This window comes from Lepisosteus platostomus, chromosome 4, assembly GCF_059453375.1.
Source record: "Lepisosteus platostomus isolate fLepPlt1 chromosome 4, fLepPlt1.hap1, whole genome shotgun sequence".
In the NCBI taxonomy this organism is placed as follows: domain Eukaryota; kingdom Metazoa; phylum Chordata; class Actinopteri; order Semionotiformes; family Lepisosteidae; genus Lepisosteus; species Lepisosteus platostomus.
Window position 1 is genome coordinate 55,904,757 of NC_142614.1, and position 24,645 is coordinate 55,929,401.

Consider the following 24,645-nt stretch of genomic DNA (forward strand, 5'->3'; position numbering starts at 1 on the left):
AAGTTCAGATGGAGTAAAGTTCTGCCAGTTCCTTTGCAGCTCCCCACTCATAACACCCTCAGATAAGATTTATATTAAATTAAATTTATATTGTCAGTTTGGAAATCCAAGTACAAGAAAAGAAATTTAGCAAGATATCGTAAACAAAAAACAGAGATGATGCTACTGCCGTCTAATTAGGGTCTATGGAGGACGTCTAAATATACCCTATTTAAATCATAAGATTTAAAAATTTCGATAATGCTCACATACATTATTGCAAAATGGTACAGATGTAAAAATATACAGTACAAAACATTTAGAATACAGAATACATCCTTCCTAGATGATGTGATGACAGCCAAAGTGCGCACAGTACGCTCACCACACATTAGTAGGGAGGAGAACAGAGTGATGAAGCCAGTTCATAGATGGGGATTATTTGGAGGCCACGATTGGTAAAGGCCAGAGGGAAATTTGGCCAGGATGCCAGGGTTACACACCTACTCTTTTCAAGAAAAGCCCTGGGATTTTGAATGACCAACGAGAGTCAGAACCTTTGTTTTATGTCTCATCCAAAAATCACCTTTTTTTTACAGTACAGTGTCCTAGTCAAAATGCTGGGGCATAAGGACCCACACAGACCACAGGGTGAGTGTCCCTGACTGGTTCCAGTAACACCGCTTCCAGCAGCAACCTTAGCTTTCCCTGGAGGGCTTCCATCCAGGTATTGACTAGGCTCACACCTGCTGAGCTCCAGTGGGTTGTGAGCTGCAGGGTGATACAGCTTCTGGATATTACAGTATATGCCTGGATGCTTTGAAATACAAAGTGCCCAATCTCTGCAGGATAACTACAGAATAGGGTGTCATCATGCACATTTTAAAACTGTGGTCTTCTATTTGAAATAAAATGTCTGGTAAAATGTTGTTCGTTTATTTTACAGTAAATCTACAGTAAAATGTGCTCATTTTAGATCATCACTATTCTTCTCAGGTTCAGGTGCAGGTGCAGGGATCAAGTGGATGAGTTCTACAAGGGTTGGATGGCCTTTAATCAGTAAAGGTATCCTCAGCTTGTCATGCAATGCCTACCTCTATGTACTCATGATCTCGGAGTGTTATGAATCAGACATGCCATGCTTTAGTCCTCAGTCTGATGTTAAAGCTGATATAGATATGAAATATACAGTGGGTGTGGTACAGTGTGAAAAGTGATAGGCTCAGCTAAACATGTCATAGGACTTACTGTACATACATTTGTTTTTTTGTCTACAGATGGATCCACAAAATATTTTTTTCAAAACTTTTAGAAAACTAATATAAATTATGTAAACTACTACTACTACTGTAATAATTCTTACATTAATAATGTCAGTATATAAAAAATACAGTGATTTATTAACCTATGTAATAGCTATTTGTCGGCATTTACACATCTATTTAAATTAAACATTATATATAAATTATTTTTTGTTGTTCTGACATCATTGAGCGATGCTTATAGCTGTGAGCCATTTTTAAATTCCATATGGACCCTTCTCGCTACCCCTTAAGATTTCCAAGAAAAAAATTGTTTGCATTTTTTTAAATGCACGCCTTTGCAACCCTCCACTTCTAAATTTAACTAAGACAGTTTCTTTTTAAATGATAGACATGGAAAAAACATGCATACTATTCTCTTTGCTAAACACACAAATCTTCAGAATATAGGTCTGACTACTTTTATTATTGAATTATTTATTGCAGTGAATTTATATAGTACTTGCATCTAACTGAGAAAAGATCAAAACCTTGCTATTGAAATAATGTGTTGTTGATGTCCCAGAATACATCTTCACAAAAACCGTGGGACATCATGTACATTTTAAGAATAAAATTTAGAAATAAGTGATGCCAAACAGAACACCTGGAAGTACTTTAATGGTTGGCACATTAATAATAATAATTAATAATTGCTCACACTTATATAGTGCTTTTCTGGACACTCCACTTAAAGCGCTTTACAGGTAATGGGGACTCCCCTCCACCCGCACCAATGTGCAGCCCCACCTGGATGATGCGACGGCAGCCATAGTTCGCCAGAACGCTCCCCACTCATCAGCTGTCAGTGGGGAGGAGAGCAGAGTAATGAAGCCAATTCATAGAGGGGGATTATTAGGAGGCCATGATTAGTAAGGGCCAATGGGAAATTTGACCAGGACGCCGGGGTTACACCCCTACTCTTTTCGAGAAACGCCCTGAGATTTTTAATGACCACAGAGAGTCAGGACCTCAGTTTTACGTCTCATTCAAAGGACGGCGCCTGTTTACAGTATAGTGTTTCCGTCACTATAATGGGGCATTAGAACCCACATGGAACGGAGGGTGAGCGCCCCCTGCTGGCCCCACTAACACCTCTTCCAGCATCAAACTTAGTTTTTCCCAGGAGGTCTCCTATCCAGGTACTGACCAGGCTCACACCTGCTTAGCTTCAGTGGGTTACCAGTTGTGAGTTCAAGTTAGCCTTTCTGAAGGGGCTATCATCATTCAGTTAACCTTTGTTGGAACAAGTAAACATAATAAATTGTGTCAATAAGCTGGAGATTAATAAAGGTATTTTATTAAATGCAGAAGTTTATATAAAGTGAAAACACTTTAGCCTTGGTATCTTTTGTCCAATGCCAGTTCTTCTTCTAAAAAGAACATCAAACTGGATATACCTAATTGTGCACATCTTTCGTCTGCTTTGGACTGTCTCTCCAATTTTTCATTGTCTGTGGATGTGTATCTGTAGCTATACTGGTTTACAGGTTTTGAGAGACTCCTTTTATTATCATCCTGTTCCTCTCTTATGTAACGGCACATTTTGTGTAGCATGTTTGAAAGATCAGGTGCGAAGGTTAACACTGTGGCCCGGAGTGTTTTCGATGTTAAGTTTGTATTCATGGTTTTTCTCCCAGTGCTCCTGTGTCCTCCCTTATCACCTGTATCTGTGGCCTGCAATGCACTGACCCATGCAGGGTTTAGCCCCTCCTTGAGGTAGGTCCTCCAGGTTGTCTCAGATCTTACCAGTTTTCTGATCATGGATGGGTGGGGCTGACACATCTGGAATGGTATAAATTCCAAGTCTGCCCTTTGAGAATAATGGATGTTTAATCTGTGAAGTGTTGAAAGTCTAAAACTGCAAGACCTTCTCACAACCAGAAAAACGTAATTTAGAGTCTCAATTAAGACTTTTACATCTGCATGACAGAAAGCAAACTACGTATTACGCTCCTTCCCAAAAAGAGACGGCAATGAAGATATGAAACCACAGACAAAGAAAATTTTTATGACTTCAAAAATCCAAAATTCACAGATTTGATGGCAATCACCTGCAATTATATAGAACTTTCCTCCATCAAAAAGATCCGCCAATCACAGAACAAGTTGTTCTGCTGCATCAAAAACAGGTTAATCAAAAGAAACCATTAACAATATTTAAAATGCACCCACACAGCCAGCTTTCCGGCAGCACAACAAAATATATGAAACATTCAGGTAGAAAGTGTTCAGTCCCTCTAACCAGCTTCTGATGCAAAAAAATTAAAGTGAAAGTGAAAGAGATGGAGACATGCCTCAGCAGCAAAACAGATAATGTACCTAATTATCTGTTACTGCAATTACCTTAGTAATTAATTATTTCGAAACTGCACACTACCTGCTTTACAAATCAGGTGTAATCAAACTCCCTCGTGACAATAAATGTTCAGGAAACAAAAAGAACAAATAAACAATGTACTATTATAAGAACTAATAACTACTATGAGAGTTCTTACATTTAATTGTTTTTAATGATGTATAACAATTCTTTTGTTAATTTCATTTTCTCTTCAATCCTATACTGTATTGTTGGACATTTAGGATTGTAGTACCAGTTATTTTTGATACATAGAGTTATTCATGCTTTAAGAACTTGCTATTTTCTGCTGCATAACTAGGTTGGACTTTATAAGTTCTGTTGTACATTATGAAATTAAATAGTTTTTGTGTTTTTTATTATATTTTTTTAAAGCTGTGGAATATACAGTATACAGTTTTTGGCCATTGTTTTATGAAGAAATTGTCTTTGTTGGTGCTGTGGGGTAATTTAACAGATTGGTTTTATACATTATTGTGCAGAAAATTGGTGTAATCTGTAATCACTGATTTGCTGTAATTCTTTCTGTATTTCCCTGTCTGTCAAATCTGGTAGTGAAGCATTATGATCTATCAATATAGACCCCAGGGATTTACAGGGATAGGGAATCTGTTCTCGTGCGAGTGATGAACTCAATCTAACATCTGCAGTTTTTAAAATAAAAAGTTCATAAAGTGTTCTACTTTTTTTAAACTAACCCTTAGAAGCACTCACGTGGCACACCTGCTCGGGAAATACAAGTCAGTATTGGTTAGTAACACAACCTAGGACTGAACCAACAGTGCCTGGATCACAGAACTCCGCCTGTGTTCAAGTGAGTGCTTCCTGTACACTGGTTGAGTCACTCAAGAGGCCCCAATAAAATGCTTTCTAATTTGGAAAAATAAAGAAAAAACACAACCTTTCAGCTGTTAAGCCTTCTTTGGTTTTCTAATTAAGCTTCATTGCTTTGAAGCCTCTAGTGATTGCTAGGTTTCATTCAAGAACTGGTCAAACACAAGTTGTAGTGATGGAGTCTGATATCAAAATTTTTACTCTGAATTTGAAGGACAGCGTATCAAACCATATCTATTGAAAAAGAAAAAGAAATATATTACTAAACTTCACACCTGGCAGGCATAATTTCAAGAACAATTTAATACAGATTTTGAAATATGTTACCCCTGAATCAAGATTTGAACCGGATTCAATTCTCAAGCTTCATACAGCTTGTGTTAAAAAATGGCTAGATGATTGACATCACACAAACTACGTTCTATGCTGATATTCAAATGTCAAACTCTCTATTCTTGTAAAATAAAAACACAGAATACAAAGTGAACAATGCTACTGTACATCTTCTCAGTGAAACCTGCTTGGCTCTATACTTTGCTACAGCATTTCAAGATAATGAAACTGGATGGCTAGCCAAAGTAAACTGGTTATTTACCTTGGCTACCAATGCAAATCATTTCCTGTATCATGTGCTAGCAAAATGTAGTAAACAAGAGTAAACCTCTCACATGGCAGCCAATGACCCAGTAGAGAGCTTGCGAGCTACTTAGAATAACTACAGTACAGTACATGTACAGTGCAGGTGTTAAAATTTCATACCCATTTATCCAATACAGTATACTATAGTTCTTATTATTAAGAACTGTAAATGTACTGTATTGTTCTTTTTTCTAGTGTGGTATACGATATAAGAGGAGTAAGAAACAAGAAACAAGAAAGTTTTGGTATAATGTAAAACTTAAAGTTTAAAGCTTGGTCACCAATGTCTCCAGCTGTCACATACCGGAAATAAGCCAATTGCTTTTTATGTGTATACTACACCCTTTTTAGTTTCATGTGCTCATCATGAAAATGATACCCATTTGCAAAACAAATAAATCCCTGTGATACAGTAGGAAAGAATGAAGAAGGCGTAGACCAAAGGTCTCGCCAGTAAAAAATATCTGCCAATATCTGCTTTGGACGTGCCGACAGCTACAGTACATAGCTGGAGTCAGGGATCAGTGATTACTTCCAGAGCATTTCAAATCCCTTAGGAGGCGAGAACAATATCTTCACCACCAGGAAGAAAGTGATCCTTCTACTTTGTGTAATCAACAGATGCTAGCAGGAGCTTCTTCAGTCTGGGTTCAGCTACAATCTGTGTTTGAGTGCTGAAATATGGATTTAAGCACTAAAGCTGCTTACTCTAGCTGTCATTTAAGTTCAGTGGCTTTACTTTACCTACCATAATTTCATGAGCTGTATAATATACTGACTTGAAACAACTGCACAACTGAATTACACTAATTCAATTAATTTCACTGTGATCTGTGTATATAATAGTCCAAGAAAGTTATGAATATTACATTAAATGAACTGTGACTTATTTTATTGAGTTAAATTAAGTGCATTCACCCAGATTCTTGCACTAAAGACCTAATTTTCTCTTTTGAGTGCTTACAGTATAACTTGTAAATTCATTGCCCTAGGTTTCTTTTGTAAAGCTACTAATGTGCTCTGTCTCAGCAACTCCTGTCATGTGTAAATTGTATTGGATGCCTGTAAGATTTATGGTTGATTTAATGTTTCTTCTGCTTACATGCACCAAACATTCTATTTACATATTGCTTTAAAGACTTATTGCATGAGTATAGTCCAAGACCTATATATACTGTATGTATACAGAATCATTGATTGTGGAACATGTTTCTCATTTCCATTAAGAACTCTGTGACTAAATAATTTTACCTAAGCTTTTAATGCAAAATTTTGTTTTCAATTTGATCTGGTCATCATACTAAAGTCTCACAGACATTAAGTAACTTTAATTTAAATGCTCACAAACACAAAAATGAACTTACGACTACAAACACAAGATACACATTTTATTTTCTAAACAAGAAACATGCCTACAGCAAAGTGGCTAAATTAGCAGGTCAGTATGAATTTTTAATTTTGCCTTAAATGAAAAAATAAATGCTATTCAAGTTTAAAAGAGTTGAATTTCCTGCCTATATAGTGCCTGCCTCTATTTTCTATAGTGCCTGCCTATATACAGTATCTGTTTTAGTGACTCCTTAAAGAAAAACACTCTGCGGCTGGCTTCGGAAAACACAATATGTTTAATGGACTTCAACTCAATATTTAATACATGTAATGTTGAGATTGGAACATATATCTTGTCACTATAAGAAATGCTTCAATCTCATTAGTAAATGGGCAGGAGAGGTTTAGCTCGATTAGAGATTAATGTAATGTTTTATTTATGATATCAAAGCTTTCCACTCAGGGCCTGCTTAGCTGAGTAAATCTCATCTTACTTATTATTGTAGACAGCGTTTACAGTTTCTTGAAAGATACATGTTTCAATCTGAATTACTTGAAAAAGTAAGTCCTAAGCAGCAATTTTATTTTGCTTACTAACATTGAATTATGCTTACACTAAATAAAATATGTATTGAGCGTTGCTTATGTTATGCAAAATGTTATCACTAAACAAATACATTTAAATAATATTATTAAATACTTGTTTTTACTTTTAAAGACTGCTGTTTTCTATGTCACATTGGTACTGCTCCCTTTTCCCCACCGGGAAACATTAGCAGTATCTAACTCTGATATAAAAATGATCACCAGATCAGATATTTAATGTGTCTGTTCATTCAGTTACCGAGTTGTACAATGAAAACACTCAGAAGTTTCCTGTCATCAAGAGTTACCTGAAACCTGACTGAGGGATCAAGTTACAGACAGATTTCATTCTACAAAACATGGTGTACAGTATGTTCTGTAGTTACACTAGCTGGCATAGAAAAAAGAGGAAAAGTTTACATTTCAGTACTTATTGAATTCTGGCACAAAATTCAACATTTGTTCTAAACCTGTATGTATATACATATACATCTTTTGTAGCCCGAGACTTGTAGTGTATTAACTATTTTCTTTTTGTTTCTCTAGACTTTTTTATCTATTTTTATACTACATTTATTTTCTACAAATAGTTAAAAATCCCAAACTAAAACATACTGTATGTTCCTTTAAATAATTACTAAATTACCGATATGTGACATACTTTTTAATATACAGTATGTATAACTTGCTAATGAAAAAACAAACCACATTGTTCTCATTTTACTCAATTGGCTGAAGTGAATGTAACAGATGTCTTAGTCTCATGTGGTTCAGTCTAGGACTCAGGAGGACGATGAAGTCAAACTGAAGACAATTGTGATTGTCCTTTATGATTTTTATCATTGTTGAAATGCATGTCTGTGTAATAGCCTATTTAGTGTTTTTTGTTTATTAAAATACTCTTTCTACTTGAGTTCCACTACTAAACTGTTCAATGAAATATAAGACAATGAAAATAATCTTCAGGTACAACTCTGAGACATGTCATCTGCAGAAGTTTTCGGGTGACTCTGCAGTTGTGGTGTATTAGAGAGGGGAGGGAGGAGGAATATAGGACCTTGATTACCAACTTTGTGGAGTGGTGTCATCTTAACCATCTCCAGCTTAACACCAGCAAGACCAAAGAAATGATCTTTGACTTTCAAAGGAATAAGTCTCCGCTGAACCCTGTTTCCATCCAGGGTGAGGACATAGAGGGCGTACATTCCTACAAGTACTTTGGGGTACACCTGGAAGATAAGCTGGAGTGGTCTGGTAACACTGACGCCCTGTACAAGAAAGGTCAGAGCCAACTCTATTTTCTTAGGAGACTCAGGTCCTTTGGTGTGTGTGGAACACTGCTGCACATTTTTTATGAATCAGTGGTGGCGGCGGCCATCTTCTACGCTGTTGTGTGCTGGGGCAGGAGCATCATGACAAGAGATGGAAATAGGCTCAATAAACGTATTAAGAAAGCTGGCTCTGTGTTGGGGCTGAGCCTTGACCCCCTGGAGGTGGTGGCTGAGAGGAGAATGCTAACCAAGCTCACAGCCATCATGAACAACGCCTCTCATCCGCTTCATGGGACTGTTACTGGGCAGCGGAGCACATTTAGCAATAGACTGCTCCAGTTACGGTGTTCAAGGGAACGTTTCTGCAGGTCTTTCCTCCCGGCGGCTGTCAGGGTATATAACGCTGCCCTAGGCTAGGACTGTTAGCCCTTCATTTGCTCGTTTGCTCCATTGTACTTTTTGGACAATCAGTCTGTATAAACCTATGCACATATTTTATTGTTTTTACAGTGACTATGATCATCACATTTTGCACACACCTATGTATTTATTTATTTTTTTGTTGTTTTTTTTTATTTTTATAACTATTCTGTTGTCTGTTTTTGCTTGTCTTGGGCTGGACTGCTGTAACACATCAATTTCCCTAAGGGATTAATAAAGTATTATCTATCTACTGTATCTAATCATTTCAATCCTTTCAGAAATATAAAATAATGTGAGTATTGGTAGATGCTGTAACAGATTTCAGAATAATAGGTATACCTAAATTTTCTTAAGTTGACTGTCTAGATTGTCCTTGATGTTTCTGCTTTTATAACACTTAAAATCCTTGGAATTATCAGTCATACTGTTCTTCTAGTATTGCCTTGTTCTCTTAGACACATTATATTTTTAAAAGTTATAATGTTTATTTCATCTATTGCTCTAAATAAAAGGGAAAAAGCTGAATACAAAGCACTATATAGATGCATTCACGTATACCATTCTATCACAACTTTGTTCTTTGATTACTTAGCCTTCAAAATCTGACACAAAAAAAGCTTCATATGTGAAAACATAAAATGATTTGTCTTACAGTGAGAGAGAGAAAACAGTTTCTGTGTCATCAATGTGCATTACTGCCATCAGTAAGATGTGAGAAATAAGATATCTTCTCCACTCAAATCAATATGGACTACGTCTTCAACTTGTAGATTTTGAAATGACAAAAAAAAGTGTTATACGGGAGCAGCACAGCACACAAAACAAAGAAATCACGATCTCTTTTAGAACTGAAAAAGTTTTTAATGTTAAACCACATATTCTAATGATTCTACAAAAACTGATTGGAAATAAGAGTGAATATTTCTAATGAGTAAATAGTATAATACTTTGGAACAGACTCATACGATATGAGCGTAGCTGTTACCAGCTATTTTCTGTTACTAACATTTTCTGTCCTTTATGCTCTTCTATTTTCTTGACAAAAGTATAGAAAGGCTTGAGGGCTGATTATTAATTCTAGGAATAATGCCCAAAATGACAATTTGATTTGAAGGATAGGCCTCTGAGGTGATCTAAAAAAGGGTTACTTTAATGGTACCACTGCTGTGCCATGCCTTTGGGGAATGTTCTGAAAATGATTCATCTACATGACTATCAACAGATACCAGATCATAGTGCATGGTGTTTGGACTTGATGCAGTTTATGTAGGATAATCAACATGAATTGCATGTCTTTTATTAATTGGTCTTGAAACTCACATTTGAACATTCAAGAAACAGCAACAGTACTTAAGGCCTTACTTAAGAAATGGTTTATAGGGCTGATATGGGATCAGGAATTTTCTGGGTGGAGTCCTAGTTATGACAAATATCTGACATTGGCTAGAAAAACAAAGAGAAGACTAAATTGGCATTCAATTGCAGTGCTCAACATTAGCATTCAGACACTCACTGGTACCAAGCCAGAGAAAGGAAGGCTTTCATCACAATGTGGGCTCTTCTGCCAATCTATCCGAATATTACTCAGTGTACAAAAACAACAACAAGATTCTAGATGGTAAAGGAAAAAAAAAATCAAATGTCAAATATGAACAAACTGAAATGTGAAATCATTATTTCACTTTTTTTTATTTTACTGTCAATAACTTGTAATGGAATGTAAAGTAGGCTGAAAGTAAAAAACACAAATATTATTCAGAACAATAACAGAAGATTGTTAGAAAGTCCATACATCCATCCATCCATCCATTATCTCGTAAATCCCTGTGCTAGCAGCCATATTACCTTGCAACTCACAATTGGCAGTCCACTGAAGCTCAGCAGGTATGAGCCTGGTCAGTACCTGGATGGGAGACCTCCTGAGAAAAACTAAGGTTGCTGCTGAAAGAGGTGTTAGTGGGGCCAGCAGGGGGGGCTCACCCTGCAGTCTGTGTGGGTCCTAATGCCCCAGTATAGTGATGGGGATGAGATGTAAAAACTGAGGTCCTGACTCTCTGTTGTCATTTAAAATCTCAGGGCGTTTCTCAAAAACAGTAGGGGTATAACCCCAGTGCCCTGGCCAAACTTTACCATTGGCCCTTACCATTCATGGCCTCATAATAATCCCCATCTGTGATTTGGCTTCATTACTCTGTTCTCCTCCCTACTAATAGCTGATGTGTGGTGAGAATTCTGGCACTATGCACTATGGCTGCCGTCGATTCATCCAGGTGGGGCTGCACATTGGTGGTGGTGGCACATTATAGGTAATAGTCCCCATTACCTGTAAGGTGCTTTGAGTGGAGTGTCCAGAAAAGTGCTATATAAGTGTAAGCAATTATTATTATAAAATCCCATTCTGGCAAGCAACAGGTGCAAGGCAGGATGCGCCATGAATGGGACGCCAGTCCATCATAGGGCACAGACACAAACATGCACACACTCACACCAGGGTCAATTTTTCCAACCTACAGTACCAGTACCATATGTCTTTGGACTGCAGAACGAAATTGGAGCACCTGGCGTTAAAACCCATGTGAACTCAAATACAAAAATACAAATTGAACTCAGGGACTCAGCACCGAGAGGCAGCGATGTTAACCATGGTACGACTGTTCCGCCCTGTAAATATTATTTATAAAAATAACATAAGATTCATGGAAAGTCATTCAAAATAAAAAAAAAATCAGTTCTAACAGTAATCCATCCATTCCTCCATCCATTCATTTTCTAACCCCCTCATCCAATTCAGGGTCACAGTGGAGCAGGATCTAAGAGTCATATAAGAGATTAATTTATAAAAATAAAGCACGTAAAATTGAAAGAACTGCAGTTCTGGGTGCTTTAACTGATCTATATAATATTTTTTAAAGGCGATAATTCTGGAGTGTTACAATATTGTTGATATTTAAATGAAACCCTCCAAACATATTGAGTAATATATTAGCTAATATATTGAGTTACATTATTAGTTACATTGAGTGATATTAGTAGTCATGATCCTTGAGGATTGACCATCATGTTTTCATAAAATATTAATCTCAGATGTGTCCTGGTTAGTTTCATAGGTAAATACAGTATATAAAGGCAGCTCTATACAGATGAAAAGCTACCATAAATTTTATGTTGGTATTCCTTACGTGTGAAAGAATAAATATTAAAAAGTCCTATCTTTATTATTCTCATGACAAAAACAGAAAATGCTATGTTCTTTCGTAAGAAATTTGCTGGGACTACACACTAGATCAAATGAAAAATGATGGCATGAAGACAGCGTGACATGAGTTGAACACCTCTTTCAGAACAATGGGTAATGTCCTTAAAGTAAATGAGTTCCTCTATTTTATTTGAAAAACTCAAGAAAAGAGACTCCCCTTTAAAAGAGTTCCCAAATAAGCTTTTACGTATATACAAATATGTGAGAAAAACAATTTAAACCTTTATTTCAATCTTTCACCAAATGATGGATCGCATGTCCTTTGGGAAGTGAAAATTCATCTTTAATGTTTTCACACAGTTTTAATAAGATATCAGACAGAAGCTGCATTTTTAAGTATAAACACTAAAAATAAAACTATTTCATTGTTTCTTCAAAAAGCTAATGATATCATCTGGTCAAAAACTAGACAGACCTAGAGGCTAGTGAACACACTACACCAATCATATAAAATGGAACACAACTGCATTCTCTGTGAAGAAGCCATCTGTGTTAATATGCATTAATGATTTTGTTGCTGATTCTTTATCATTGTCTTATCAACCTTGATAATTAACCTTTATAATCTGTCGGTAACACTTAAATTACACAGCTGTTCATTTTATATTTGGGGCAATAGGGATATATAGTACTGTATATAGTCCATAGACTCAGCTTTATGTGTGTATTTCATCCTTAAAAGTAAGGAGTATGTATTACTCCATACATAATTAAATAAAACAACATACTGTCATGCTATATTCTACAGCATTAGTTATTTGCTCAATACAATCAAAAATCATTAGACATTTTCACATCTCAATAGGTATAAGAAAATGAAAATGGAAGTGTTTGAAAAATATTCTTGACTTTGACTTCCAAAGCGAACAGCATAATTTAACTATTGGATTATCTTGAAAGCATACTGCTGAGTCATAATGTGTAAAAATATTAAAATGGAAGTGTTTGGAATGGAAGTGTTTGAAAAGTATTCTTGACTTTCAAAACAAATAGCAAAATGTAACTGTTGGACTTGAATCTTTGTAGCATACCCCTGAATGTGTAAAAAAATTAAGATGCAAGTGTTAATTTACTATAATTTTTATCTAAAACATCATAATGAGCAAAATGTAGCATTCCAGCTAACGAATCACAATTCCATGTTATCTTTTAAGTAATTCATCTGAATAATAACAGCTATGAAGACTCAGAACTGTGTTCTATTATTCAATGAATCATACCACTTAGCGGACTGCAGTTGTATGTGTGTAGCACTGCGCACAAGACACCTGTTTTGAAGATGCAGAGAAATTACGAAGATGCAGCTTTCTGAAATTAAAGCAACACATACTAAAAAAAACTTACAGTACTTACAGCATCTTCTTTTCTTTAGATAAAACATAACAGTGTAGATAAGGCTTAAAATGACAAATCCATAGTATATTTAAATAGTATATTTATTTGTTTTACTTAGAAGTAATGTTGTATTGCGTTATGCTTTTTCCAGACCACTTTTCACTATACAACATTTTCTAATGTTTTTTTTACAGCTCATTTATCATTTGAATTGTACTATATTCGGTGAATACAGCAGCCTAAATAATCAAATATAATTACAATGATAAACACACAACCAACTATAATGGAATGGAGATGTTTTCAACAATAGTAAAACAACAAGAAAAGAAACAAGTCAAGTAAAGTTTACATTTGAATTATTAGATAGTGGACACTTTTTTGCATGGTTAACTCAAAGTTAAAAAAGTCAATGATACAAAAACTTCCAAAAAACAGAATAATTGGTAACTTTTGTAACAGCAGAATTTTGAGATATCTAAACATATCTAAATATATCTCAGACTGCCTGAGACAAAGGGCCTGTTATAAGTTTCTAAAAAATATTGCTAAATCCACATAAATTCACCTTTACAAGTTACCAATTTATAGCTGACTAATGCTTAAACTAGTACTAAACATAGATATTGAACTGGTTTTGGTAAATCAATGGCTACTGTTCAGTTGCTATCCCTTATCATGGAGCCAACCCATACTGCTGAAGGAAGATAAAAACTCTCTTAATTATTTTTATTTATTGAGAGCACAATGGGGAGAGACATGTACTGTAGCTTTTAAATCAGAACTTTACGTGAGATACCTGTTACTTTAAAACACTGTGCCTTGGGGTGAAAACCACAATAAATACAATAAAACTCAAAGAATTACTGCCAGGACTTTTCCTCCTCATGTAATTATTAGTAGTAATACTGTACATGCAAAACTTGTTTCATAAGATTATACTGTAGAGTATTCACGTTATGTAATTTTGTTACTTTATACCAATACAAGGTGACTAATATGGATCAATCAAAATCCTGTACTAAAAAGCCTGCTTGGAATTTCACAGGTGAAATATGATGGTGTTTTGGTTTCACAATATGGTGGTAATTCTGTTTATGAGGATATATGCATTTGGTAGCAGATGAGGACATACTCTTCAGTGAGTATGGTAGTGATATAGTACGTATATCACATTGTATGACCACTATTTTAAATTGTTCAGATGTTCTCCTACATGCAGCATGTTTCTGCACAGAAGTAAAACTTTATACATGTGATACAAATTGTAACAGAACAATATAAAATAAAAACACTAATACATTTACACATAACATACTGTTATCTCACATAATTTATATACTGTATATTTTTGATTAGGTAGTGTAGAAATGTCTTTATTTCAAGGAACCATGGGCAAAAGAGTGGATGCCAACTTTTATTAAAATAAAAAGTATGAAGAATACAGATTTGAACAACAGAAAATGCTACGTATATGGCTGGAACAAAGCTGCAACAATTACACATAAATAAACTTGATAACCTGCCTAAGTGAACAAAACCTAACTAGGGTTAAGTATTTTTGGGACAGAGAATCTTAACACAGGCACAATATAGTGTGACCTGTTCTGTGTGTTGTGTCCGGTACATCCCAATCAAAATGACTACATTTTGAGTTAGGGGTGCAGGATACCTCCCTAGCTGGAAAGATGATTCTGGGTGGAACTTCTGGCCTGTTAAATCTGAAGCCATATCTTATTGAGATGTATAGACTTAGAATCTATAAAAGTTGCCTGCAACCTTTTGGTTTACATGTAGTTTGTATCATGAAAATTGTTATAAAATTTGAAATGGGTTCTAAAAAATGCATAGCTTTTTACTTAATTAATTATTTCATTAAAGCTAAGCTGGATAGCATGGGTCAGACATCAATCTCCTTATTTAAGTTTTGTACAGTATGTTTCGAATGTAGTGAAAATTGTAGACATGTAAAGAAAGTGAAAAAAAAACATTGCCGAGTGCAGACTGCGTTGAACGGCGAGCTGTACAGTATATGCAAGGTTTGTCAACATCAAGTGCTTATCTTTCCTTCAAAGAACCTAAAATTGGATTTGTGAAAGTTACCTACAAAGTCGAAGACTGAAAAAAGTCAAGTAAAGCACCACACTATATTTTGAGGGTGCCTTTTAACACGTGCACTAAAACAAGTGTGTGCACGCAATTCTCTTGACAGTGTGTGGTTGCACTTGAGCCTGGTCAACACATTCCAGGCTATTTTAGTGTACCACCAGGGAAATGGGAAAACTGATGTCATTCATGAAATGGCATTGGCAGTAATGGATACAGGACACCAAAATAAGAAAAAAGGACCAAATTAAAAACAAACAGGAGAAGAATGAATATACTGTTATGGTGAATGTTCAAAATATCTAATACAAATTTCTGTATTTTTTTAACACGGTTCTTTACATTTTTTGCCTCCATATATCCAGTATTAAGTGGCTCGTTCAGACCTCTGAATTAAGATGTTTGGTATACAGTAACTTGATTGAAGTACAGAAAAAGAAATACAGTTTATGAAAAAGTTCAAAGAGAGAGTGAAAAACATCACAATCCATGATAATGCATGTTTTTTTACTTCAATCCTCTTAGCATTTAATAATAAATTCTAAAGCGGGGTTGGCCAGCTTTGGTCCGGCAGAGCCATAGTCCAGCAAGTTTTATAGATTACCTTTAACTCTTCAGTTTCTGAACACATAGAACAATTACTGTACATTTTGGCCACTTTACAAGGTGATATGTTTGATATGGAAGGTTTGGGATCATTTGCTAGGACAAAACCAAAAACTGTGGACTACAGTTAGCCATTCCTTATTTATCTGAAACAAATAATTTACTACTGTACATGGCTGAAAACATGTTTTGCAAATTCTCACTATTGATTATTTAAAGTGGGACATAAAAGAAAAGGACCAGGGCCAGTTCCCCTTGTTTAACACAGTTACTAAACAAAATATTATCTTAATATTCCATTTACTCTATTTCAGAACTGTTACTAGTTATTTAAAAAAAAACCTCTGCCTAGAAAGTGAAAACCATACCCTCAAACTCTGAAGTTGGCAGCATCTGCTACAATTTCACACTCTCCATTCACTTCAGTGATACCAGAAGCATCTGGTTAACACTCACAATTGTCAGAAAATAAGCTATTTAATTACTTAGTGACAATATCAATTTTAAATCGTTTTCACACAGTGCTTCAGCCACTCTAAGCAGCATTGTTCTGTAATGTACAGTAATTTTATCTTTTAATTCTGAACTAGATATATCTGCTGTGTGGGATTCAATATAGAGCCGGCACAGCCAGAACGCATTAGAAACTACCACTCTCTCATTTGTTATTATACAGGACACTGATGTCCATGTTAATGTGTAAACCACAATCTTGTAACCCTAATTTGCTGAGTCATAACATTTCCAAATGTTGGGTCACCTGATTGAATACTGCCAGCTCTTCTGACATCTGATAGCTGTAATCAGTTTTGTGGGTCTTCCATGATGCCAAATTGTGTTAGCAGCTATTGCTGATACTGTGAGGAAGTGTTCCCTCATCTGGTCTCTCCCCGGCTATTATACAGATTAACCGGATCTGAGTCAATTGCACTTTTTTTTTTCTCTCACATCTGAGATCTGTTGTTCTTTAGTCATGGTGGATGAGCAAAGATCTTGAATTCCCTAGTGATTTCACATTATGATGTCCTTCCAGCAATATACTCACAATAATTTCCTCTCCTTCCCTGAGCTGTAGCATTGTCATTAAAATTGGCTCACTTTTTTGCCTTTTATGAGTGAACACACAACCTTTATCACTGTAGACTCACAGGTACAGTATGCATTTCCTGCTGTGCATTTTGCCATTTCATACTCAGCAGCAAAAAGGAGAATGAAGACATTAACTAACATTTTCAACACACACATAACAACTCTTGTAATATCATAACCAAACAAGTCAGCATATCATATTTTACAATGAAAAAGTTGCCATTTTTAACTGTGTATATATAATTATCTCTGGTTATTGGAAAACCATGTTTTTTGCAAAGGTGCTTTTTGTTTAGCGTTTGTGTCATTTAATGAAAATAAAAGCAAAAACCCCCTTAAACCTCCTAAAGACAAATAATGATGGTTTGTATAAAAATGTTGATGAAAAAAAAACACAATTTTGCTCATCAAAAATTAGTTTTTTTTCTACTAATTATGGCAGGGAATGGCACAGTGCTAGAATCCATCATACACTGGTTCAGTAGGAAAAAACATGCATCACATAAAAACTTTGTATTATTGTAAATGTAATGCATAGCTCCTGACATCGGAAATGCAGAGACAGTGCTATACCTAATTTACTTCTATACTAGCTACTATACTGTACATAATTTTGTTCTCCATCTGAAACATATAGAATATTAATAATGCTGGTAATGTTCTTGGGTTGTTTTTAATCTGCTCTTGATTTTTAAAGTGATTATTTCTAAGATCAATTGATTTTAAAAGATAAGTACTGTATAAACACACAGAAGTAATCTAAAACAAACCTACTCCCTTCACTCTCTAGTGAAAGCACCCGCCCACACACTGCAGTTCAATCAATTGATGCAACAGCACTGGTTGTCTGGTTGTACTGTACTATAGTGTGCTTGAGTTCTACGTTATTTACGGACACAGAATTTTAAAGTACCAGATTTTTTATGTTCAAGGTCACAGCTAAAAAAATACTTTTTCTTAATTCCTAAATTAATGTAAAAAGCGGGAAAATATGTTATATCATATCACATGGTATACTAGAAGCAAGTATCAAATTATAAAACACACCGAAAAACAGGGATTTGAACATTGTGTGGCTATAGGGCACTATTAACTCTTGATCTCCTCTAAAAAATTGTAAACTGTAAAAAATTGTGTGCTACAAATGTAGCATGGCAACAATATACATTTTTTTTTCCATTCAAGTTTAGCTGGTCTTGGGAAAAGTAAAATTAAAGCAAAAGACAAAATCTTTGAAAACACCTACATTCATTTTTGAAAACATAATATTAAACGGTGATTGTTTTGTTTTAAAAAAGCACTGTTTTTTTTTGGTGTTGTTGAGAATTGAGTCAAAAAAGTAACTCATACTGTGACATTGTTGAAATTAGAAGGTTCTATAACTTATCGTTTCGCTGAATGCACAACTTATAGTTTACTGCCATTTCTTAATTTTCCCCAATTTTCCCCCAGTTTTCCAAGCTTTGTAATTGATTTATTTTTTGTCTGACACTTTTATACAAAGTACCCTTTTAAAACGTGGGGTATTTTAATGAAGTTATCTAAGTCAGGTACTGTACCTTGCCAGGGGTATAACAGCAGTATGATGCAGCATGATATGAATACCTGACAAGAGCCTGAACCACACTTCCATAAAATGTAATTTATTCAATATATCCAATCAGTAAAAGGCTTTATAAAATCTGGATTTTGAATAAATGTCTTAGATTTTCATAATCTAATGTTAACTATAGGAGGTGAATAAATATACAGTATCTGCACTAATTGAATTGTAAGACCTTATATTTGGATTGTATCAGCATTTTGCCAATTTGCATCTTTATCTGTGTGGTCATTTGTATGTAAGAAAGAGATGCTGCATGGAACTTAGTACTTTCATTTTACTCCACAATATCATTGGGATTTTAGTTTACATGATAAAGCCATGAATGTGGATTTTTTGTAAAAAAACATATTTTCTACTTTACTAAATATGCAGAAAGTGGAGATAACATATGGTGTATTGTGTTTTGTGGACTACAGATGTTGATGAATTTAAAAGAAGATCTAAAGGCATCCATTTTCATCAATTTTAACTGGGGAATTGTAATATGCACAATGGTTCCAGGATATTGCATCTAGCTAAATTTAGAATAGATTACACCTCTGAAAAATTTGAAATGCATTAATTTGAACACATTTTGTTACTATTGTAATTATTACAGAGTAAACTTACATTGTCTTTCAGAAATATTAACAATAGATTTCATTAGGTACAATTAACATTTAGAGGTCTGATGTGGAATAAAGGAGATTTCAAACTGTTTGAGCTTTGATTGCATTATTTTACATGACTTACAAATGCTAACAATTACTATGCTGGGCCTCAGACTGTATGAGTTGGATGTTTAGAATCATGGACTTTACTGTCCTTTCCAGCACTTCTTGTGCGTGCAAGACGTTCCTTCTCCCATTCGGAAAAGACAAACAACATCATTTAATTAAATCCTGCATTGCTTCAGATTCATACAACTAACTTTAGAATATGAAACAAATGATGGAAAAATGACTATTTGCTTTCTATCATAAAAATACACATTAACTAAAAATGGATTTTCTACAATGTTATTAATTAAATTAATATAAATAAAATGGCTAAATATATTAACATGTTTTTTATTTATAAACATGACATGTTATGGATATTGTCATGTTAAAATGGCAATCAAAGCAAAGTTAATACCACTCTTGCTGTATTTAGCATCCAGTATAAGAAACACTGACATAACAAGGCTTCTAAACTCTTACGCGTACTGCCCATAGAGAAGAACAACAATAAATACTTGGATGAGCACAACTACTTACAGTTAAACCAATACACAAAAAAGAGTTGGATAAAAGCAAAAGAAGTAAATCTGGCACTGAAAGCACAGAAGTCTGTTTTCAGAATTTACTACCACAATACTACCAATTCAGTTATGTTCTGTTAGAAACTAGTTGTTTTTAACAGAAAAAATGATGAGCCTTATCTTTTCAGTCTTTAATTTGATTTGTTTTTAGTTTCTTTTGACAAATTCTTTATTATGGTTGCTGTGGTTTATTGTGTTTTACATGCACATTCAGTGAAGCAGCTAGATTGATTCTTTCCAATATCAACTGCTTAAAGGTAAAGGTACATACTATACAGTACATTTTCGACAGTGTTACACAGTATACAGTATACACAGGTTTAAAGGAGACTAATATTTACCACAACCTGTCTTTTATAATATACTTATGCATACGAAAACATACACAGCTATGTTATATACACATGCAGATAAACCAATATCAACCCCCATCTGCGCAACGTTAATTATAAATTCAAGGCATTCTACAATAAGAAAAACTGCACGTAACGGCTCTCTGTTAAAGACTACTCAGATGGATTCAGAGTTCACTGCTTCAGATTTGTTGGTGTTGAGAGATACACAGTCATACCACTTTTGAGAAAAGGCTATCCCTGTCCTTCACCAGAAAGAGCTACAGTACCTGGAAAATGTCGGGTCAATATCAGCTGTGTAAACACGTGTATGGATTAATCATTTAATTGAACAGTAGTAATGTGTACAAAACACATTAGGAGCGCATAAAGTTAACATTTAATTACATATGTTAATAATCTATTTACAAAATGGACACCGCATATTCAGGTAAAAAAGCTACGAACGCTTTCTCTTCAGTTAAATTCCGTACGTACACCAAGTGCCTACTGTGCTCAAGTAAACCAGAAGCTTTCCTGACTGATTTATATTAAATGTATGCAGTATGAGATCCAGTGCTTAGTACGAAGAATTAACATAGTTACACCCACGAAAGGCTAAACGGAATACGTTTATTGAGAACCTACGGAACACGTCCAGCTCTTAAAATTACCATTCCCTCAAAATAAAGGACTAAAATAACAATATCTAGCAAAATACAGTACGTACTGTACATACACAATCCTTGCGGTCGACACCACACAGCCCCTTCAAAACTGCTCCTGCGCGCTTAACGGTAGAAGCGTTTCCACACAATGCAGACGCGTTATCTGATAAAACATTAACATTAACGTTGTAATCAGTTTTATTTTAATATTTTTAAGTGTATGATTTTAACTATAGAACTGCAAGCAGGAAGTCGAAACTTTTCTGGATGATTTTGTGTATTATTAGTTTAACTTCTGAAGTTCCTTTTTACTTAACTCTAAGGACCTTTAAAATGGGCTTAGAATTTCTATTACCAATTACTTTCACAAAGTAAAATGTTGCAAAACATGAAGGAAACATCTACAAGCTTCTGCTCTTAGACGCATAACCTATGAAAGGGAAAACTTTGTTTTTTTTTAATAATCTTTCTCTTTTTCTCTATGCATATTCAACCCCAGACATACTGTACAGAACAATATGAAGCAGTGACACTTGAAAATAAAATACTGTATGTGCAAATAGAGACAGCTATCGTGTTAAAACATTGTGCTTTGTAAAAAAACGTTAGCTTTAAACGTTTTTAAGGTATCTTTAAATAAAATTGAACATTACCTGAATTTCCCTTGCGTGGTATACAATAATCAGACCAAGAAGAATTACCGTAGAAAGGCTAATAAGGCATTTTAGAGCTAATGAATACAGCGACTCCTGCAATATAAAAGAAACGAAGTTTTCATTAAAGACCCCCAAAAAGTTAATACTATGTTTTTTTAACATAAAATGATAAATGGCATTACAGATTTTTTTTTAAATTAAGAAATACTAAAAATTAGCTTGGCTGCAACAGCTTAATCTCCGCAAGAAGTGATAATTAAAGGTGAACAATAATTTCTAGAAGCGGATTTTGTCTTTGTCGGGTTCCCAGTGTTACTGTAGGGAAAGCAGCCCCTGAGGCATGAAAATGTCAAGAGGCAGCACAACATTTACTTAAGAAGCACAAAGAGCAAAGCAAATAACATATGGGTAACGCAGGTATTTTAAAGCATACCTGCGTTACCCATATGTTATTTGCTTTGCTATGTCAGCTTTTAATTTTTTTCATGCGGTCCTAGAAAAACTAAATTATCACTTTTCAGTGAAGGTGACGTTTCCTTACCTTCTGATAAGCCCCCCAAGAGAGTTCAGTTTCTATAACCATAACAACAATCCCAAACATCCCAAAGATCAAAGCATAGTCGCTCAGTCGCTTTCGTTTTTCGAAGAGGGCTCTCCTATGTCCAAGCTTATAGCCGATGTTCTGGTTTTTCTTTTTGCTCGATTTATTATTTGCAGCGCTGCTACCTCCTCCTCCTCCTCCTGATCCGTAAGGCATCAGGGTAGTTGAGTTGTTCTGCTCCGGCTTGGAAACTACTATCTCGGGTGCGCCCGCGGTAGTGGAGATGGGTTGTAAAGGCTGTGACTCCGAGTCCAACTCGTGCAGGTTCCTGCGGGAAGAGCTCAGGTTGCTGAGCGGCCGCATCACACCACCGTTGTACCTGCAGCTGCTCATGGCTATTTCGGTGAACGGGTTACTCTCCCTGCGGCTGCTGCCAGGGCTGCCCTGTTGCCTACTGTGGCACTGCTGGTACTGGTGATGGTGGTGGTGGTGGTGGTGTTGATGGTGTTGCCGGGATGAACTGGCATGGCTAGAAGGCGTGAACTCGCTAACGTTTAGTTGACTGCCTGGTCGAGAAGACGATACGGGCGACGAATTGGTCCTGAAGGCTCCACTTAAGGGGGGCGAAGTCCGCAGAAGAACGAGGCTCTCCCCTGCACCATAGGGACAGTTGTTGCATGTGAAGCACTGATCGTCCTGCTGCTGGAGAAACTGATCTTCTTGACTGAGGCTGCGGTGCTGATGCTGGTAGTGCTGATGCTGCTGCTGCTCCTGAAAAAAATCGTGCTGAAACTGCAATGGGGTTTCCATGTCAGAGTTGTTAAAGCACCAGGAGGAACGGCCAGTGCACCCAGCGCAATGCGTTATGGTAGGGATGGGGAAGTCCTGTTGGGGCGAGGATGGACCCATTTCGGCTCCTGTAGAATCCAAGCAGCGCGTCCGATTGGTCGGGCGGACCAAAACAACTGGCATGACGTCACCTGCAACACAGAGGTAAAATTTGGAATTGCGGTGGGGAAGCTCATCCCTTTGGGATTCCACCTACTGTAACTGCTGTAGGGAAGTAGGAAACTGCCAAAGGTAGGGAATACCGTCTGTTATTTTAAGTGTGGAAGTGCTGTAACATCTCACAGAGATTTAACCATTTGTGCCATTTCCTTCCTGCTAGGTTTAGGAACGTGCAGCAAAGTTGCCGATCGTACGCAACATGTACACAATTTGGTTAAGATGTAACAGTGAACTGATTTTAAGTTTGTAAGATCCTCGTATTTAGAAGAACACGTCTTTTTCACAAGAGAAACAGTCATCAATATTTGACTCAAACAGCTGTTGGGACTGCGTAAGATCATTCTTTGTTAAAAAAAAACTGTTTTTCCTTCTAGATTCTCGCCGAACTTTGAACTGGTTTTTTTTCGTTGTGACAAATCTATGTGATCTTTTTAGTTTTTATTCCGATACTAATTATTATAGAACGCTACACAGAACATTTATTTTGCTTTTTGGAATATATGCTTCTTCAAATAAACAGTGGGTATTTAGCTTATATTTCTTTGAGGGATCTTATGAGTGCTGTGCTAATTCTCGCAGTTTCGGAATGGTCTTTGAGTGTGTGCCATATTTGGGTTAATGCTTATCAGTATCCAATTGTATTATGATTTCTGCTTCAACTATTTGTCTACATTTTTTCCTACAGTTTTCACAATAGATAACTATCAAGAAGGACACAAAACACAGCGGTGTCTCAGGCAGCGTGTGAGCCTTAAACGAAGCCAAAAGGATTAACAGTCCTGAGCACGAATGTGCGTCGTCAGCATTTCTTGGAAAACTTGTCTCCCTTTCAATGCACAACTTGTCTTTGTCTCCGCATGAAACGAATCGTTTTGTATCGCTGCCCAGTGGAAAGTTCGTAAGAGTTCAAAAAAAGAAAGACATTAGAGTCGAAATGTTGCATTACTACAGACGTCGTTGACAGAATGCTTTAGCCTATATACAGTATTAAATGAGATACCAAACATGAAAGCTGACTGGTACTGTAGCGCTTTCGAAATAAAAAGTACTTCAGATATTTATGCCTTCTTAAAATAAATCCATTGCAAAAATAAACACAAGCACTGTTTAAAAAACAAGAAAACGACCTTCAGTTAGGCAATTTTAATCGGGCAAAACGCACGATATCTTATACAAATTTAGATAATTTACTGGTAAAAAAAACAATATGTTATGTGGGGAAGTCAGTTGTACTGCAAATAATAATGCTGTAAATGTAATCTTTATCCAAATAATATGCAAATAGAGTACTGCAGGGTCCCTTAACTAACGTAAATCAATCTATTGATCTCAGCTGGCCATATGAGATTTACAGTTCCTATCAACCAGCAGCAAAGCTGTAGAGAAAGACTGATTTATAGCATTGGAGTTGCTTTCAAAGGAGCAAAGGATGCTATCAAG

General features: G+C 35.7%; 1 protein-coding gene and 1 long non-coding RNA gene across 2 annotated transcripts in view; one reads left to right on the plus strand and one right to left on the minus strand.

Annotated features, from left to right (window-relative positions):
* Positions 1-23,173, minus strand: part of kcnn2 (potassium calcium-activated channel subfamily N member 2) — a 77,897-nt gene extending 54,724 nt beyond the window's left edge. The window contains exons 1-2 of the mRNA XM_088629939.1: positions 22,198-23,173; positions 21,654-21,749 (exon numbers count right to left, since the gene is read on the minus strand). Of these exons, the coding sequence (XP_088486065.1) occupies positions 21,654-21,749; positions 22,198-23,169 (1,068 nt within the window). The 5' untranslated portion in view covers positions 23,170-23,173. The remainder of the gene's footprint in view (positions 1-21,653; positions 21,750-22,197) is intronic.
* Positions 23,161-24,393, plus strand: LOC148673462 (uncharacterized). The gene is made up of 2 exons (XR_015936027.1): positions 23,161-23,277; positions 23,891-24,393. It is a non-coding gene; the product is annotated as an uncharacterized LOC148673462 (long non-coding RNA).
* The last annotated feature ends 252 nt before the right edge of the window (positions 24,394-24,645 follow it).